The 19,025-nt window shown below is 47.9% G+C and overlaps 1 protein-coding gene across 1 annotated transcript in view; it reads left to right on the top strand.

The window, feature by feature from the left end:
• Tango6 (transport and golgi organization 6 homolog) overlaps positions 1–13,336 on the top strand; it is a 172,947-nt gene extending 159,611 nt beyond the window's left edge. Inside the window, exon 18 of the mRNA XM_059264066.1 lies at positions 12,649–13,336. Within this exon, the coding sequence (XP_059120049.1) occupies positions 12,649–12,825 (177 nt within the window). The 3' untranslated portion in view covers positions 12,826–13,336. The remainder of the gene's footprint in view (positions 1–12,648) is intronic.
• The last annotated feature ends 5,689 nt before the right edge of the window (positions 13,337–19,025 follow it).

Below are 19,025 nucleotides of genomic sequence, written 5' to 3'. Positions count from 1 at the left end.
TCATCAAACTGTACAATAGAGGAAGATACCCAAAGTTGACCTCTTCCACACTCACGCACACACATGTGCACACACACCTGTACACACATGCACATACACACACCCCTTGTTGAGTTTCTTATAGACACATCATTGCTATTAGATTGTGAGAGTTACCTATAAAATATAAGAAATTTTAAAAAGTTTAAAATGGTGAGTCCCAGGCATTTTAAGTTTTTCAGATGGGCAGTGGTGGCACACATCTTTAATCCCAGCACTTGAGAGGCAGAGGCAGGTGATCTCTGTGAGTTCGAGACCAGCTTGGTCTACAGAGTGAGTTCCAGGACAGCTAGGACTGTTACACAGAGAAACCCTGTCTTGAAAAGTCAAAGCATTCAAACAAACAAAATAGACAAAACAAATAAAATTTTTCAGAGAGGCTAGGGCCGTGGCTTGCCAAGCATACACAAGGTATGCCCTCTAGCACTACTAAAATAATAGAGGTTTTTCATGAGCAGCTGTAGAATAAGTATAGGGGTTCATTGGCTACAGCAATGGTATTCCTCGGGGACAGTGCGGCCACCTCTGACGAGGGCTGGGGTGACATTCTCCAGTGTGTGTCACACTGTGTATATACTAGTGAACAGTACAGACCCTCCCTCCAATGGGTGTGTCTGCATCTCCTGTTCTCTCTGCCTTCTGTCAAACTCTACAGCCTTTTCTTCCTCAGTCATGCCAGCACTGAACCCACTACACAGATGCTCTAAGGACTGCAACCAGCACCTTCTCAACCTAGAAAGGCCTGGCCCATTCCAGGGATGCCAAGGCTGTGTGACCCAGCTAAGATTGTGATGATTCAGGGTGTCCCAAAGCAAACTGGCACTTCCTACCCTGGAATGAGCCATTCATCCATCAGCTCCCCCAGAGCCCCACTAGCCAGGTAGCATCCAAATAAGCAAGTTAGGGCCGGGCAGCAATGGCACACGCCTTTAATCCCAGCACTCGGGAGGCAGAGCCAGGTGGATCTCTGTGAGTTCGAGGCCAGCCTGGTCTACAGAGTGAGATCCAGGACAGGTACCAAAACTACACAGAGAAACCCTGTCTCAAAAAAAAAAAAAAAAAAAAAGAGCAAGTTTAGGTAGTGCAGGAAAGGGACCAAGTCCTCCCTACAGATCAGATTTCCTAGTAATGCACACATTTAAAGACAAGGCTTGTGAAGCCAGACCCCGCAGATACAGTTTGGACTCTAAACCTCTAACCTTCCCTAAACCCCAGCCCAGTTTTGCAAACTGGGATTGATAATCCCTGTATCACAGGATTCAAGATAAAACATGTGGAATGCTCAGTGACCGATGTAGAAACACCAGTAAATGGCAGTGGTGACCCATTTTCTGCCCAGCGGCTGTCTAGTCCCACGCAGAATGCTTTGAGAGAAGGAAGGAAACGGGACCTCCACCCTTGGCAGGTGTCTGCATAGTGATCCTGGGGGTTGGAAACAATAAAGCCTGTCTCCAGATGTGGCAGTTGAGTGCCCTTTGAAGGGCGAGTTTGTCATGGCGCTCTCAGATGCTGCCAGTCTCTCCCCAGAAGCTGCAGCAGCAGCTGCCGTCTTTGCACAGGCTCTGGCCATTTTCCCTGCCGCCTTTGTTCTATTTCGGTGCCTGTGGAGGTGCAGGAAAGCTGCTGCCTTCCCTGTGTTGCTATTTAAAGGCATTCTGAAAGATGCTGCCACCGCTGTTCCCACCTCTGTGACAGCTGCTGCTCCTGTCCCCGCCACAGTGGGCTGCATGGCCTGTGACCCCCGAAACCTTGGGTGGAGTGCCTTAGCAAGAACTAGCCCAGAAGCACACACATTGGACCTGGGGAGTCTTGCTGCCTACCTTTTGTTTAGGACCCCTGAGCCGTCGTCCCTACCAGGGCTTACGCCAGCTGCCGCTTTGGTCTGTGTCCCTGTGCTGTCTCACCTGTCTGCATCCCTAGAGCGTTTTTCTCACTTGACCAGTTAATTTCCCCCCTTCAGAGAAAATCATGCAGATCCTCCTGTCCCCTTCCACTCCATCTGCAGTTCACACGAGATTCTTTTCCCACTCCACAGTGAGGCATAATCCAGGAGGAGTCAGGGTGCCATTATCTCTAGGTCTGACCAAAACACTTTGAAAATAAATGCTTTCTGAAAGGTTCAGTACCCTCCAGGTAATTCAGTGGCAGCCTGGGCTTTAGGGAGTCTGTGTTCTCTATCCGTCAGGCATGGATAGAATCCCTTAGATGTCAATAATCCTGCCTTCTTTGCTGACTTCCCTGGATTCTCAATGCAGTGTCTCAAAAGCTTGGCCTTGCTGTTTGAGTCAGCCCTGATTTCTTTTTCATAGACCTATCAAAGAGAAGCTTCAGGTTTTATCAGTAAAGCATCTGGGCCAGGCAGCTGCCTCCAACTGGCTTCCCCAACTGTTCCCTTCCCATTATCATGGAGCGGCTGCCTGCTTGCAGGCTTGGAGTCTGTTCTTCCTGCTGGCCCAGCAGAATCCCCCCAGTGCCCTCAGTTCTGCACAGCAGCACCATCAGATGTTGCAGTGTGATACACGCCACTACCACCTAACCCACACTGGCCCAGGACTGCACTACAGCTTTGTTCCCAAGGTGCACAGCTCGCTGGGCTGTTCTGTGTTACGGTAATCCTGTGTCGTTTGTTACACTCAAGTGGAAATTGAACATATTAGAGGAAACGTAAAGCTCTTTTCCATCTAAACCTCCTGTCTCTCTGGTTTTTTTCTTTCTTTTTAAACATTCTAATGATGATTTGGACAGAAGTTCTTCTTTGTGAGTCAGTATTGGTTGCAAGCCTTTGAATTTCATATCTGCTTTTTTTTGTTGTTGTTGTTGTTGTTTGTTTGGTTGGTTGGTTGAGTGGGTGGGTGTTTTTGGTCCGCGCCCCCCCCCCCCCCCCCCCCCCCCCCCCCGGAGCTGAGGACTAGCTGAGCCTTGCGCTTGCTAGGCAAGTGCTTTACCACTGAGCTAAATCCCCAACCCCTTTTGTTGTTTTTTGAGTCACAGTTTCTCTGTGTAAACCTGAAAGCCCTGGAACTCACTTGGTAGCCCAGGCTGACCTCAGACTCACAGAGATCCGCTGTCTCTGCCTCCCGAGTGCTGGGATTAAAGGCGTGCGCCACCACCGTCTAGCTCATATATGCATTATAACATTAACTGACTGGTGGGATGGCTCAGCAGGTGACAGGCATTCCCTAAGTGAGAATGGTGCCTGGAGTTTGATCTCCAGAATGTACTTAAAAGTGGAGAGAACCAATCCACAAAGTTATCCTCTGACCTCTCTGCACATCCATCCACATCATTTACACACAGTAATAATAAACTGGGCATGGTGGCATACACCTTTAATCCCAGCACTGGTGGGCGGATCTCTGACTTTGAGGCCAGCCTGGTCTACAGAGAGTTCCACAACAGCCGAGCTACATAATAGAGATACCCTACCTCAGAAAACCAAAACAATAATAACTATTAATACATAAATAAATTTTAGGGTCTAGAGAGAGAGATGGCTCAGTAGTTAAGAGCACATACTACTCATTCAGAGGACCCAAGTTCAATTCCCAGCACCCACATTGGACAGCTCACAACTGCCTGTAAATCCAGCTTCAAAGGATCTCACAGCTCTGGCCTTGGCAGCGGGCACCTAACTCTCATGTACATACCTGCACACATATAGTTAAAAATAAGATAAATACGATTTTTAATTTAAGGGAGTAAGGGAACATTAAGACAGTTCAGAGGGTAAAGACGCATATAAGCACTTGCCACTAAACCTGACGTGTGAGTTTAATCCCTGGAGCCTACATGGTAGAAAAAGAGAACTTCTATCATGGCAAATGCACCCCCACATGCATAATACATGCCAAATAAATAAATATAAAGAATTAACCTGTATCTGTGTCACACATAAAACATTCACTGTACCAGTCCTTCAAGGTGTGGCGAACGGTGACACATAAATAAAGCCTTAGTGGGAAATAAGTAAATACTCTTTAGTTACGAAAAGCAAAGAAATAAGAAGTAAGCCTGTGTTCTCGGCTTGCTCACCCTGTCTCGCCCCAACACCCCTTTCCTTCTCCGCCTGCTCATATTTGGGGTGTCTGCTGTCTTCAGGGCTGTGTCTTTGGCCCTGATGACAAGCCAGGCTTTCCCCGTGTGCTGGTAATAAGAATACTGTCCTTTATATCATCTTGCTTAGGACAGCAAAATATTCCCACAGACGTTCTCTCTGCTGGAGCCGACAGCAGGTGTGTGAGGGATGCAGTGGCTGTGTCTCTGCACACTTGGCCGTAGTGATGAAAGGATAACCGAGGGACTACACCGGCCAGTGATTAGTACCACTGAGTCTGTTCTATCCGCCATAGCCATGGGGCCTGGGACACTGGAGGTGGTAATAGTGGCTTTCCTTTTATTAGGACTTTTTATTCCTTCTTTAGTGTAGGAAGCCATGGCTCCCATGGAGGTCAGAGGACAGTTTCTGGGAATTGTCGGTCCCGGGGTCAGACCCAGGTTTCCAGGCTCAGCAGTCAGTGGCTTTACGTGCGGAGCCATCACCACCATGACTCCTGTTAAGAGTCTCTTCAGGGGCCTAGAGGGTTGGCTCAGTGGTGAAGATCACATGTTGTTCTTACAGAACCCACATGGCAGCACACAACTGTCTGTAACTCCAGTCCCAGGGGATCTAATACCCTCTTCCGACCTCTGTGGGCACCAGGCACACACACACACACACAGTACATACACATACATGCAGGCAAAAACATTCATACACATAAAACAATAAAATAAAAAATTTTTGTGTGGAGTTTTAGTGTACACAGTTCTTGATCCACATGATAAGAACTGAAGAACAGCCGGGCGATAGTGGCACACACCTTTAATCCCAGCACTCGGGAGGCAGAGCCAGGCGGATCTCTGTGTGTTCGAGTTTAGTGTGTGTGAGCAGGCTAGTGAGGTGGCTCAGTGGTTAAGATCATTAATTGTCCATGCAGAGCATATGAGTTGGTTTCCCAGCACCAACATGGAGGCTCACAGCCACCCGTAACTCCACTTACTCTTTCCTGAGTGCTTGTATGACGATTTTTATTATTTTGTTGTTTGAGACAGGGCCATATATATCTCTGCAACTAGCCCAAACTTGCTCTATAGCTGAGGATAACCCTCCTGCCTCTACCTCCCCGCAAGTGCTGAGATTATAGGTATGCATCACTGTACCTTGTTTTATGTGGTACTCGGGAGCTAAACTTATCACACACACATGGTAAGAACTGAAGAACAGCTGGGCAGTGGTGGCACACGCCTTTAATCCCAACACTCGGGAGGCAGAGCCCTGCAGATCTCTGTGAGTTCGAGGCCAGCCTGGGCTACAGAGTGAGTTCCAGGAAAGGCACAAAGCTACACAGAGAAACCTTGTCTCAAAAAAATCAAAAAAAAAAAAAAAAAAGAAAGAAAGAAAGAAAGAACTGAAGAACAACCTCCTTGTTCACCTCCATTCCATTAGTAAATTCACCTTTAATTTAATTCTTACTTATTAAAATAATTTTTTAAGATTTTTTTTCTTGGCCCAAAGAAATGGCTGAACAGTTAAGTTAGAGCTCTCACTGCTCTTCCGGAGGACGTGAGTTCAGTTTCCACACCCATGTTGGGCAGGTCATAAATGCCTCATACTCCAGCTCCAACAGATACAATATTCTCTTCTGGCCTTCACAGACACACACACACACACACACACACACACACACACACACACACACACGTAAATAAAGATAACTCTTAAAGTTGAGGGGAGGGGTTGGAGAGATGTCTCAATGGTTAAGAGTGCTGACTGCTCTTCCAGAGGACCCAAGTTCAGGTCCCAGCACTGACATGGTGGTTCGCAACCATCTGTAACTCCAGTTCTAGGAGATCCAATACCCTCTCCTGGCTTTTATGGGCACCAGGCATGCATATGGTACACAGACATACATGCAGCCAAAACACTTATACATAAAATAAAATAAAATAAAAAATAGCCAGGCGGCGGTGGCACGCCTTTAATCCCACCAGGCAGAGGCAAGTGGATCTCTGAGTTCAAGGCCAGCCTGGTCTTACAGAGCAAGTTCCAGGACAGCCGGGGCTGTTACACAGAGAAACCCTGTATGAAAAAGAGAAAAAGCAATAGCCCAGTAGGTAATACCTGAGTTCAACTACCAGAACCCCTCCCAGAAAAGCCAGGTATACTGGTGTGTGATTGTAATACCTGAACTGGGAAGGTGGAAACAGCTAGATAGATCCTTGGGGCTCACTGGCCAGGCAGCATAGTGAGTTTGGTGATCTCCAGATCTGTCTGAAAAAAAAAAAGCAAGTAACTCCTGATGAATGCCACACAAGGTTGTCCTCTGACCCCCACATGTATATACACACAGGAACATACATACACACAAACCCACATGAAAGAAAAACTGTCTTGTCTTTTTGTTTGTTTATTAGGAAGTATCTGATGCAACCCAGATTGCCTCAAACCCACTGTGTGTGAATGTTTCACTGCATATATGTCTGCGGACCACAGAAGAGAGAGTTGTGTTTCCTAGACCTGGAGTTACAGATGGCTGGGAGTCATCAAGCGGGTGCTGGGAATCGATACTAGTCCTCTGCAAAGCTGTGGTGCTCCCAGCCACTCCCCAGCCAGTTCCCCAGCCTGCATGATCTTTTCTTTATTCACCCTACTGCCCTCCCCATCTCACCTCTAACCCTCACCCCACAAAAAGCTCCCCTCTGCTTTCACATGACATATACACACTACACATGATGGAAAACTGGTATTTTGTCTTCCGGCTTCCATTCCTCTCCCTTATATTTAAAATATTTTAAAAAATAAAATAAAAGTGAGGGTTGGAGAGATGGCTCAGGGGTTAAGAGCACTGGCTCCCCTTCCAGAGGACCCAAGTTCAATTCCCATCACCCACATGGCCTCTTACAGCCCTCTGTCAGAAACTCCAGTTCCTGAGAGTCTAGCTTCTGAGGGCATTGCCCACATGTGGTGCACAGACACACGTGAGACAAAATGTCCATACAGATACCCATACAAATAAAGTCAGGCATACACATATTAAAATAAATCATATATTTACACACTGTGTATGTGTATGTATAAATCTCGCTGGAATACATCTTTAATACCAACACCGGGAAGGCAGAGGCCTACATTGCAAGTTCTAGGCTGCCAAGGCTACATAGCGATACCTTGTCTCAGGAAAAAAAAAAAAAAAAAAAAAAAAAGAGCCAGGGAGTGGTGACACACAATCCCAGCACTCGGGAGGCAGAGGCAGGTGGATCTCTGTGAGTTCGAAGCCAGCCTGGTCTACAGAGTGAGATCCAGGACAGGCTCCAAAACTACACAGAGAAACCCTGTCTCAAAAAACCAAACAAACAAACAGACAAACAAAAATGTGTGTGTGCATGTCTGTCTGCCCACTACTGAGTACCCTCACTAATGCATCTTGTGTTAAAAAGGTAGTCTGGCTAGAGATGTTTTTTTTTCCTTCCTGTAGTTTCCAAATACTCTGAATTGTGGTTATGTGGCTTTTATAACCAAATAAATAAACATATTTAGGATCTAAAAAGAAGAATACCTGCCTTTTATTTCTTCTTTTGATCTTAACTCAAAGACACAGCTTTGCAGGAAAGAGTCAGTGGCCGTTTCTTTGCTTTTTCCATTTGAAGGTGCACCTGTATGCCCAAGGCAGTCCTGCTCACAATGTTCTTTTTAGTAAGCCTCCTTTGCTCGCTTCTCAACCACACTAACCCCAAACACCGCCCTTGTCACTGAACCCCCTGCGGGAGGGGTGGGAAAATGGATGTGTGTGGTACGGACCCTGGGTGAGGCAAGAGTTTTCACACAAGGAATCCGGGGTGCTTCTTTAACCTGTCCCTGAACTAGGGGTTGGGGTGGGGTTGGGGATGGGGGGTATGTGCAGCTCATTGGTAGAGGACATGTTTAGCATTAGGTATGTTGCCTGTGTGAGATCTCCAATGCCAAAATAAACTCCCCCCAAACCACAAAGAGCTTCTCCAAAAATAAAGTACTTGTCAGCCACCTGCTACTCTGAGTCCCTCCTGAATGAGAGGAGGCGCCTCACTCCCCAATGGGCACACACCTATGCCCCTCTTCCTCTCATGGAGCTTTTGGGCTTGATTGGGAGGTGGGCAGGGAGCTTGAAGCTCCCTGTGTGTGTGTGTGTGTGTGTGTGTGTGTGTGTGTGCAGGTGTGTTGAAGTCTTAATGAGAGGGTTCCTCTATAGGACTGCTTGTATCCTGCCCACCTCAGAGGCTCCTGTGAATAACTTTACCTTTGAACTCTCCTTGTATTCAGCCCCTGATCCTTAGGATTTGGTGACAATCCTTGGCTGGCAGGAAGCTTTGATCCTTGGGGAGTGCAGAGGAAGTCCTGTGATGTGTGAGATTGGAGAGAATCCGCACAGGGTGGGTTGCTAAGGTGGACCCATTAATTAAGAAGAAGGCTTTGCCTAACACTCACTTACCTATAAAAAGGTCCTGAGCCTGCTAACAGGAGCTCAGCACCCTGCAAGGATTCAGTGTTTGCACAGGCAGTTCTGTTATTTAAGGACATAGCAGTGCCCGGGGAAATTCCTCCCCGCACCCCAGGAAGAGCAGAGTGCCTCAGAACTTCCCCTTTTAAAGAGGTAAAGCTGCCTTTCCTTGAATGGTAGGTGGCTGTAGGAGAAAGAAATCTCTTAGGGCTCTGAGCTCAGCTCAGGTGGCGGAGTGCCTGCCTAGCTCTGGGTTCAATCCCTGCACTGCGGAAAAGGGACAGGATGGCACATGCCTGTCCTCTCAGCCTCTGGGAGAAAGCAGCAGAAGAGTTCAAAGCCGTCCTTGACTAGAGAGAGAGCTGGAGGCCAGGGCCAGCAAGATGGCTCAGTGGATAAAGGCACTTGCTGCCAAGTCTGATGACCCGAGTTCAATCCCTGGAACCTACATGGTATAAGGAGAGAAGTGACTCCCAACTTCACACATGTGTTAGTCATGGCAGATGTGCATTCACATACATTTATACACACCAAATAAATATAACTTTTATAATTATGTGAATATAATCTTTTTAACTACTTTTGCTTAGAAACTACCTTATCTCATGTGGCTAGATGGTAAAGGGACTTGCTAATGCATCCCAAAGCCATTACTTGGTTCCACCCAGTAAGTGTCACAGTGAAGCCTCTTTCACCAGCAGGGTGTTGCTCCTCTTCTCCCATCCACCTCCAAAGGCGACACCTTCCTTTGATCCAGATACTCAAGCACACTGTTTACTTCTCAGAGTAGAGACCTCACTGTGTGGCGGCGTGTGCCTGCCTCCTCATTGGGCTTTGGTCGCCAGAGGGACTGGTTCATGGATTGATTAGTCATCATTTTAGTACCAGTATACTGTCTGGGTACCGTGCAGGCCCTTCATAAGGATTCTTGAGAGAGTGAGTAACTGAGAGCAGAAGCTGAAGGTGCAGAGTCCTCCTCTCTGGAATCCTCTCATCTCACTCTGCCGAGGAAGAGGAAGAGACAGGTCAGGAGTGTGGGTAGTGCAGAGCCAGGGTCAGATGCCTGCCTTACTCCTGGTGTGTCATGTGCGGGCTCCTTGACAAAGTCCAGGACATGCCTCACAGCATTTGATGAGCTTGGCTCATGGGGCTCAGTACTTAATGGAGCAACGCTCAGAAAGGGACCAGATGTGGCAGGACTGACCATATAACACCTGTGTCCCGTGCAAAATCGGAATACAAGGCCCCAGTTAAAAGGAGGGGTAGAGGGTAGAGAGATGGCTCAGCAGTTGCACACTTGCCTGTCCCTGCAGAGGACCTGGGTTCAATTCCTAGCACCCACATAGCAGCTTACAACTGCCTATAACTCTAGTTCCGGGATGAATGTGATATACAGACATCCATGCAAGCAAAGCACTCATACACATAAGATAAATACATCTTTTAAAAAAAACTGATGTATTTATTTAATGTATATGAATACTTTATTTGTATGTACACCTGCATGCCAGAGAGGGTGCCAGATCTCATTACAGATGGTTGTGAGCCACCATGTGGGTGCTGGGAATTGAACTCAGGACCTCTGGGAAAGCAGCCAGTGCTCTTGACCGCTGAGCAATCTCTCCAGCCCCAAATAAATACATATTTTAAAACATTTTTAAAAAGAGGACGGAAGTGCCTTTAATAATAGTAAAATACAGTTTTCCCCTTTCTTTTCCAAAATCTCACTTGTCCTGGTGTTTACTGTTTGATTGAGGTTGCTCTAAGGAGAAAAAAAAGTGAAATGTGAAATAACTGCATGCTTTTCACAGCTCATCTTTACTGTGTGCAATGTCAATCTTAAATGCAAACAGAGGAGTGTTTAACTGCTGCACAGAATCACCAAAATTACGCAGTGTGTATCCCACAGCTTGCACATGCATATGCATTTCCGTCGTTGAGAAATGGAAGAAACTGCCCACGAGAGCACAGCCATTTCCCTTCCTGACTCACGCACCTGCTCTCAGCACTGTGTCCCTCCATTAGGCTGGCAAGAAGGGCAAGGATGATAGGCTGGCCTGCTTCCTTCTCTGTCACTGGTTTTAGTGTAAATGTTTGGCTAAGCCAAAACAGTGAATGAGTAAGAAGGGATGTTACATAGGGCCCCTGACATCTGTCTTTCCTAGAAAGCCATTATCAGCCGGGCATGGTGGTGCACACCTTTAATCCCAGCACTTGGGAGGCAGAAGCAGATGGATCTCTGTGAGTTTGAGGCCAGCCTGGTCTACAGAGGGAGTTCCAGGACAGGCTCCAAAACTACACAGAGAAACCCTGCCCCAAAACACGAAAAAAACAAAAAACAAAACAAACACATTACCTTCTTTGTGTGGTGAGAACAGATTCTAGCTAGAATGGAAAGCTGGAACTCTCCAGACTATTAGACCTTCATTGGTTCAACTGTACAAGTAACAGACAGTAACCTGCTTCTGGCTTCAGGGATGGCTGATCTCCCTTTCACTGTAAGCCTATCAGTGCTGCATTCATAGGGCATAATGACCACAATCAAAAATGCATTTGTGAGAGACAGTGTGCGTCTCCTCTGCTCACGTTCCTGCTCCATTCTCTCACTGGATGTCATTTACAAGCCATAAATCCAATAAAAGTTATTAGTAATTTTAACATTTCGATAGTAGGTCATTAAAGCAGGCAGCATGGGCCTTGGGGGACTAGACTGGCTGTGTGGCACTGTTTCGGTAGATGTTGTTAGAATGAAGAAGCTGGCCAGGAGTGGCATGTGTGATTTCCTTCCCTCATGAGTGTGTTCCAGCATCTGCCAGATGCCACTCATTTTAGAAAGTACTGGGCCACACTAGAGGAAGAAGGGAAGACATGGCCTTGACATCAGTAGTGGTCGGGATCTAATGAGGAAACATTTTTAATTACATAATATCAATCCCCAACATAAATGGAAAAACAGCATCACAACAAATACTTCAATTATAATTGTGATAGGGACTACAGACAGAATCCAAGGCTAGTTAGACTTAGCTTGGTGGACATTCGAGAAAAAAGCTCTTGGAAGTGATGTTTTGGGGTGTGTGTAGGATAAAGAGGACGGAAGTAGCCTCCCAGCATAAAGGGACAGCATGTACAAAGGCATGGATCAGAGAAGGAGCTCTGCTTAGGAATAAAGATCCACAGAGCCAGAGCTCAGGCAGCCAGAGGGAGGTGTGTGTGGGAGAGAGGGGCCTAAGGCTTTTCAGAGCGACCCTGATCCCTGTCTTGCCCCATCCTCCCCAGTGCTCATGCGAACTCACAGAGATCTGCCAGCTTCTGTCTGCTGAGTGCTGGGATTAAAGGCTTATGCCACCATGCCCAGCCTTAAAATCGTGTGTGTGTGTGTGTGTGTGTGTGTGTGTGTGTGTGTGTGTGTGTGTGTGTTGAGACAGGGTTTCTCTGTGTAGCTTTGGAACCTTTCCTGGAACTCACTCTATAGCCCAGGCTGGCCTCAAACTCAGAGAGAATTCACCTGCCTCTGCCTCCTGAGTGCTTACACCACCGCCGCCCGGCTTGCCTTAAAAAATTTTAAACTAGAACCAAGCACACCTGTAACCCTCAGAAGAATGAGGCACAGGAATCTCAAGTTTGAGCCCCGTCTATCTCAGAACAAAACCAGCAGGTGGTGGGGTGTTCCAGTGGGTAAAGGCGCTGGCCACCAAGCCTTCTGGCTTCGGTTCTGCCCTTAGGATCCACATGGTGGAAGGAGAGAACTGACTTCAGTGTGTGCCTGTACACACACACAGGCCCTGAGGAAATGCAGGCAGGCAGGGCTCTAGAATCATCTGTGCCCAGGCAGCTCTGCTTGTCTTTGTCCTGAGGCCTCTGCTACCCTTTGACTGGAGGATCCAGGAGCTATACTAGGGCCTGGAAATAATGAGGAGCAGCCTAAAAATCCATAGTGAAGTGTTGCAGGCAAGAGACACAAAGGAATCCTTTGTGGGCCAAGGGCCACAACTAGCTCTCCCTTCTCCAGGTTGAAAGGTCCCTGCGTTATCTTCACAAGGAAGCCTGAGATTGCTCCCCAATAGATGTGCTCATGACCTGTCTCTTTATCCAGGTGCTGAGCGATGTCCTCAAGGATCTCTATCACCTGCTGAAACATGTGGTACGTTTGGAACCTGATGATGTGGCCAAGCTACATGCCCAGCTGGCCCTGGAAGAGCTGGATGAGATCATGAGGAACTTCCTGTTCCCTCCCCAGAAGCTGGAGAAGAAGATCGTGGTCCTGCCATAGACCTGGTTCATAGGACATGGAAAAAGGCAGAGAGGGACCAAGCAGCCAAAGCGAAGACCACACACCTCCCAGCAGGTGGCTCCACCGCCTCCTTGGTGCTAGCAATATGGCAGGCTTTAAGGTAGTTTTATGGTGCAGGGCATTTGGATGTTCAGGGCTACCTTTCTAGAGAGAGCATCCATTTAGTCATCCTGCATCTGGCCCAAAGCATGTGCAGTTAGAAGAAGAAGGATGAATTCCATCTACTCTGCACATTTTCATTGTCCTGTGCTGTTTAGAGGAGATGCACTATGGCTGTTGACCATTTCCTTGCAGCTGGAAAGGCTGCCTGCACATGTCCTATCTTGACATTCTTTCATGGTGAGATGACTCTGCCTGTGATAATGAGGAGCAGGCAGAGCTAGCATGTTTGACTGCTCAAGAGTCATCTGGGTATGCAGCTCTGGGAACGGGGAGGAGACATTACTTAAACATACAAAAAGGAATAAAATTACCTTGGTTGGAATGATCAGCCAGGCTGAATCTGGTCATTGAGCTGGTTGACTCTTGAAGAGAAAGGAAGCCCTGTTGGTCCTCTGGAGCCATTTTCTTTTGCTCCTTCTGCTCTTATTTAGTTTTGTTTTTCAAGACAGGGTTTTTCTGTGTAGCCCTGGCTATCCTAGAACTCGCTCTGTAGACCAGGCTGGCCTCAGACTCAGAAATCCTCCTGCCTCTGCCTCCGGAGTGCTGGGATTAAAGGCGTGCACCATCACCACCAGGCTCCTCTCTTCCTTTGCAGGACGAAAGCTGAGACGATGGAGTGGTGTGAGACAGGCAGGCAGAATGTGCATTACATATGGGTGACCTGCCACCAGCTCACCGAAACCACTCCAGATGTGCCACCGTGGCTGCTGGTTCACTGATTTATATATTTTGGTGTTTTTATTGCACCTAAAAAAAGAAAAGAAAAGAGACTGAGGACTGAGGAGATGGGAGACACCTCAGTCCTTGAAGTACTTGCTGTGCGGGCATGAGGACCTCAGCTCAGGCCCCAGCATCCAAGTCAAAAGGCTCTTGTGGCAGCACACGCCTATAACCCAGCACTGGGAGGAGAGACAGGCACATCAGTGAGACTCACTGGCCAGCAGCTTAACCTGTGAGCTCTAAGCCAAGGAGAGACCCTCTCCAAAAAAACAAAAGCCAAGGTATGACAGCACACCTCTTTAATTCCAGCACTCAGGAGGCAGAGGCAGGCGGATCTCTGAGTTCTAGGCCAGCCTGGTCTACAGAATGAGTTCCAGGAAAAGAGAAACCCTGTCTCAAAAAACAACAACAAAAAAAGAGACAAAAAACGCTGAACAGTGGCTCCTGAGGAATAGCACCCAAGGTTGTCCTCTGGTCTACACGCACACATGCACAGTGTGTGTGCACCCTCGCCAACATCACACACACAGAAGAAAGAAGAAGAAGAAGAAGAAGAAGAAGAAGAAGAAGAAGAAGAAGAAGAAGAAGAAGAAGAAGAAGAAGAAGCAGCAGCAGCTGGCTGGCTGCTTCAGGTAAGCCCACTCTGTAGCCCACACCTTTACAAGGCTAATCCAGAGCTCATTACATTACAGGGTCCTCAGCATTACAGGGCTAACCATGGAACTTTGTCACAGGACTCTGTCTCCACTCTCTGGGCTGTCCTGCTCTAAAGGAAGCAGAACTCAACTTCTGACAGTGCTCTTGCCTGTTAACAGCAAGCCAGATTACACAGGGTTCTCAGCTCAGCCTTCCTGATAGGCATGCCCAGAAAGGCGCAAATCACGGTTACAAACCCCAGTCAGCATACCGAGCAGAGGGTTGGGACAAGGCTGCAGTGGTGGTGCACACCCTTGATCCCAAGTGCTGGGATTGAAGGCACACACACCACCACCACCACCCAGCTAAAATCCCTGTTTCTTAGCATGTAGAGGACATACAACCTAGGGCTGGAGAGATGGCTCAGAAGTTAAGATACATACTGTTCCTGCAGAGGACCCAAGTCTGTTTCCCAGCACCCACATCAGGCAGCTCCCCTTGACCTGTGACCAGCTCCAGGAGATTGACACCTCTGGCCTCTGAGGGCACCAGCACTCACCTGTACGTACACACACACAATTAAAAATTATACATATCTATTAAAGGCTACAACCTGCTCAGACCCAGGTCGAATATGTTAGGCAGTCTGTTACTATCTATGACATCATTTCCATCAGTGTATTCCAGTTTTGAGGACAGTCACTGATGTCTTTGAGGAACTTCTCCATCTACATACATATGCCCCTCAGAGCCTCAGTCCATTTATCTCTATGTATAAATTGACTTACGTTTGAACTGTTTACCAAAGGACTCAAAATATTTGACTTTATTGATTTAGGTATGTTTAATTTGAGAGTAATTTTTTTTTCTTCCTGACTTCAAATTCAAAGGGAAAAAGTATTTAATGAAACCCTTCTAAATATGACCAAATTATTAAAAATTACCAAATAACTCTTCTAAGCCAGGCATAGTAGTTAGTTCTTATAACCACAGCACTCAGGAAGCTGAGGCAGGAGGATTTCAGTGAGTTCAAAGTCAGATTTGGGTTACACAGTGAATTCTAAGACAGCTTGGATCACAGTATGAAGTACTGTCTGAAAAAAAATAAACTCATAGCGGCCGAAGATGTAGCTCAGTTGGTAGACTGCATGCCTAACATACACAAAGCACTGGATTTGATACCCAGGATCTTGAAAACCAGACACAATGGTGTAGACCTGTAATCCCAGCACTTGGGGATAAAGGCAAGAGCATCATAAGTTCAAAGTCACCCTCAGCTACATAGCAAGTTCGAGCCTAGCCTGAGCTACAGAAGACTCTGTCTCAGTTATAATTTTTAGTACAAATGTGTTCACATACATATTGTGTATGTGGATGAAAAGCTCTAGGGAAAGAGAATAATGGGACAGAAAAAGCACAAACTTAAATTTTAAGAATTCCAGCTGGGCCCGGTGGCACAGACCAGTGATCCCAGCTACTAGGAAGTTGAGGCAAGAGAGTGACAAGCAAGAGACCTGCCTGGGCTGCAGTGAGTTCGTGGAAACTGTGAGGGCCTGTCTCCAAATACAAACATAAAAAGGGCCAGGGGCAGACCTCAATGGTAGGCCGTATTGTTGCTTCCCCTACACCAGGCCTATGCTCAGTCTCCAGCATGCAAATAACTAAATGGCATAAACCCCAAAGACCTGAGACACATGGCAGGAAAAGTAATGCTTCCCTACATGATGGATCCTGAGAAGTGGATCTCTGTCGCCTCCTGCCCATCTGTCCTCTCTCAGGGAGCAGTCCTCTTCCTGCTGTTCCTCTGAGTCTCTCCCTCCCATATCTATCACTGAGGTTCTCCTGGCCATCCCTTGTCTGGTGGCTCCTCACCTGGGCTCTCTGGGTCCCTCTCCTCCCCTCTCTTCCTGGTCTCAGGCTGCCAGCCAATAGCACTGGAGCAGAGACATGCAGGGCCCAAGCATTGGCTGCATGGAGTCCCAGCTTCTGCCCTGAGATCGCTTCCTGTTCAGTTAGACTTCCTGAGTCTGGAGGGTCCCTGTGCCGTGGAGTTTCTCATCCTCTTCGGTACAAGCTGGTCCTTCTGCAAGTCCCTCCTCTTTGCTCTTTATCTTCCTCCACACAGTGTTTCCGGTTTCTGCACCCCTTTACCCTCCTATGACTCTGTCCCCATCCATGAGTAAGAGTCAAGGTACCAGAGACTGGAAGGCAGGAAAGCAAATCACAAACAGCAAGGACAATTTGTTGAGCCCTTACCATATGCTGCTGCCCACGGCACCGAGAGCAGCTCATAACAATAGACAAACCTTCACCCTTAGGGAGCTTCTGCTATAGTGAGTTCAAGGACAGCCAGAGCAGATTTCTGGGAGTTTAAGGCCAACTTGGTCTACAGAGTGAGTGCCAGGGCTACACAGAGAAACCTTGTCTGAGAGAGAGGGGGGGGGGGGGACTTGAAAAAACAAAACAAAAGCAAGGATAAAGGGCATAGATGGGATGTCAACTAGTAAAAAATGCTCTGGGTTGGCAAGACAGTGCAACATGTAAGGGTATTAGCTGCCAAGCCTGACAACATGAGTTCAAATCCCAAGATCCCGTGAAGAAAGAACTCATTCCCTCTAGTTGTCTCTGACTTTCACACACACCCTGGCACAGGATCACACCCCCATAAATGAATATAATAATGTAATAATAAAGTTATTTGTTAAAGTTCTAGGAGAAATGAAGTCAGGAGTGAGGATGGCGAGGGTCAGGTGAAAGCTGTGAGTTGAGTTCTGCACCCTGGCACAAAAGTCGGGCGCTCTGAGAGCCAAAGAGGTGACGGGGTGACCACAAAGATGTGGGAAGAAGATCTCAGGTGCCCCGGGAGCCTGACGTTTGAGGAAGAGCTGGGGTCCAGGGTGCCTTAGAGTAAGGGGGAGGGAAGGGACGAGAGAGGTGTTCACCGAACAAAGGATGCAGCCACAGAACATTTTCTCCCTGAAGCCACTTCCTGCAGCTTGTTTCTGGAAAGTGCTGGGGCGTTAATGTGCTGTGTGTTGTAAAGTTGGAAATAAATATAACCACACACAGCCTTTTCTATTTTCTCCTCAATCACAGAAAGCAGCAGGTTGGCTCCTCTCACTCCCATCCCCCAGTTTGGCTTCCGTCCCCCCAACAACAGAAAGGACAGCGAGTGTGTGCATCTGCCTGGGGTCCCTCCACCAGCCCTGTCCTGTCCCTTTATCTCAGAGGACACCTGAATGAAGTGCCACAGCCATCTGCCTGGGACTCTCACCAGGGGTTTGAAGGTGGCCATGGCATGGGAAAGTTGATTAGCTTGTGGGAATAGGCTAGGGGATGATCCATCTGTCTGACCTGTTAAAACCAGAGAGAGGCTTCTGCACTTTCCCACAGCCGGGGTTTCTATGGCACCAGAGTAGAAATGGCAGCTGAGTGCCGAATGGATGTTGAGAGCCGGCCGGCCACCTTTCCGCGACTGTGTGGCTGCCTTCCCTGAGCCCCAGCAGTGGCGATGACCTGGAGGGCCAGGCCGTGTCCTGCTGCAGGCTTGCTAGTGCTGCAGTCACATGCGCAGCCTCACTGCGGTGTGCTGCACCTCTGACTTCATGCACCACTCTGCTCTGAGCTCAGTGTCTGCTCTGCTGGGAGGCTGGGCATGCGTCTGGCTGCTGTCTCGGCCGCAGCCTCATCCCCGCTGGCCAGCTCACTTACGGGCAAAGGAAAAGGGAAGCCAGCCCTTCACATCCGCCTGGGAGGGACTCTGCTCACTTAGCATTTGAGGGTCATCCCTGGTCCCTCCCACAGCTCCTCTTAGTCACCCAATAGCTCTGTGCCCCCCTCCAAAGCTTCCTTTCTGCCCCTCCCCCAGGTGACCCTCTGTGGTCTCCAAAGACCAGAGTAGCAACATCAGTTGCTTTGTTTCCTTTAGTTTGAACAGCTAGGTTGCAAAATAGGGAGACAAGCTATTGTTTTCCCCTCCGGGGGAATTTAACTCCAGGCCTTGTGAGTCCCCGCCAAGGTCCTGCTTTCTACCTTGGAAGACCCTCCATGAAATACCATGGGCACTGCTGAATACTGCTGGAGTTATTTCTCCAAACTGGGCACTGAAGCAAAAGCCTTTCACAATGGGAATATAGCTCAGTGGTAGAGGGCTTGCCTGGCATGCATGAGGCCTGGGTTCAATTCCCAGCACACACAGACACACAGACACACGGGGAGAGAGACAGAGACAGAGACCACGATCATGCTTTCATGAATTTGAATTGCAAACTGGAGTGCTGTCCACCCCAGGGCCCTGTGGTGGTTTAAATGAGAATGACCCTCATAGGTCATATGTTTGAATACTTGATCCCCTGTTGGAACTGTTTAGGAAGGATTAGATTAGTAGGTGTGGACTTGTTGGAGGAGGTGTGTTATTTGGAGCAGGCTTTGAGGTGGCTCAGTGGTTATGAGCACTGACTGCTATTCCAGAGAACCTGGGTTTGATTCCCAGCACCTACAACTATCTATAAGTCCAGTTCTAGAGGACCTAACTCCCTCTTCTGGACTCCCCAGGCACCAGGTACACATGTGCATATACATACATGCAGGCAAAACATACACATAAAATTTTAAAACAAAACAGCCTCCTGCCATCTCCAGTACACTCTCTGCCTCCTGCT

The sequence above is a fragment of the Peromyscus eremicus genome, chromosome 5 (assembly GCF_949786415.1).
Source record: "Peromyscus eremicus chromosome 5, PerEre_H2_v1, whole genome shotgun sequence".
In the NCBI taxonomy this organism is placed as follows: domain Eukaryota; kingdom Metazoa; phylum Chordata; class Mammalia; order Rodentia; family Cricetidae; genus Peromyscus; species Peromyscus eremicus.
This window is presented reverse-complemented; position numbering and strand designations above follow the sequence as displayed.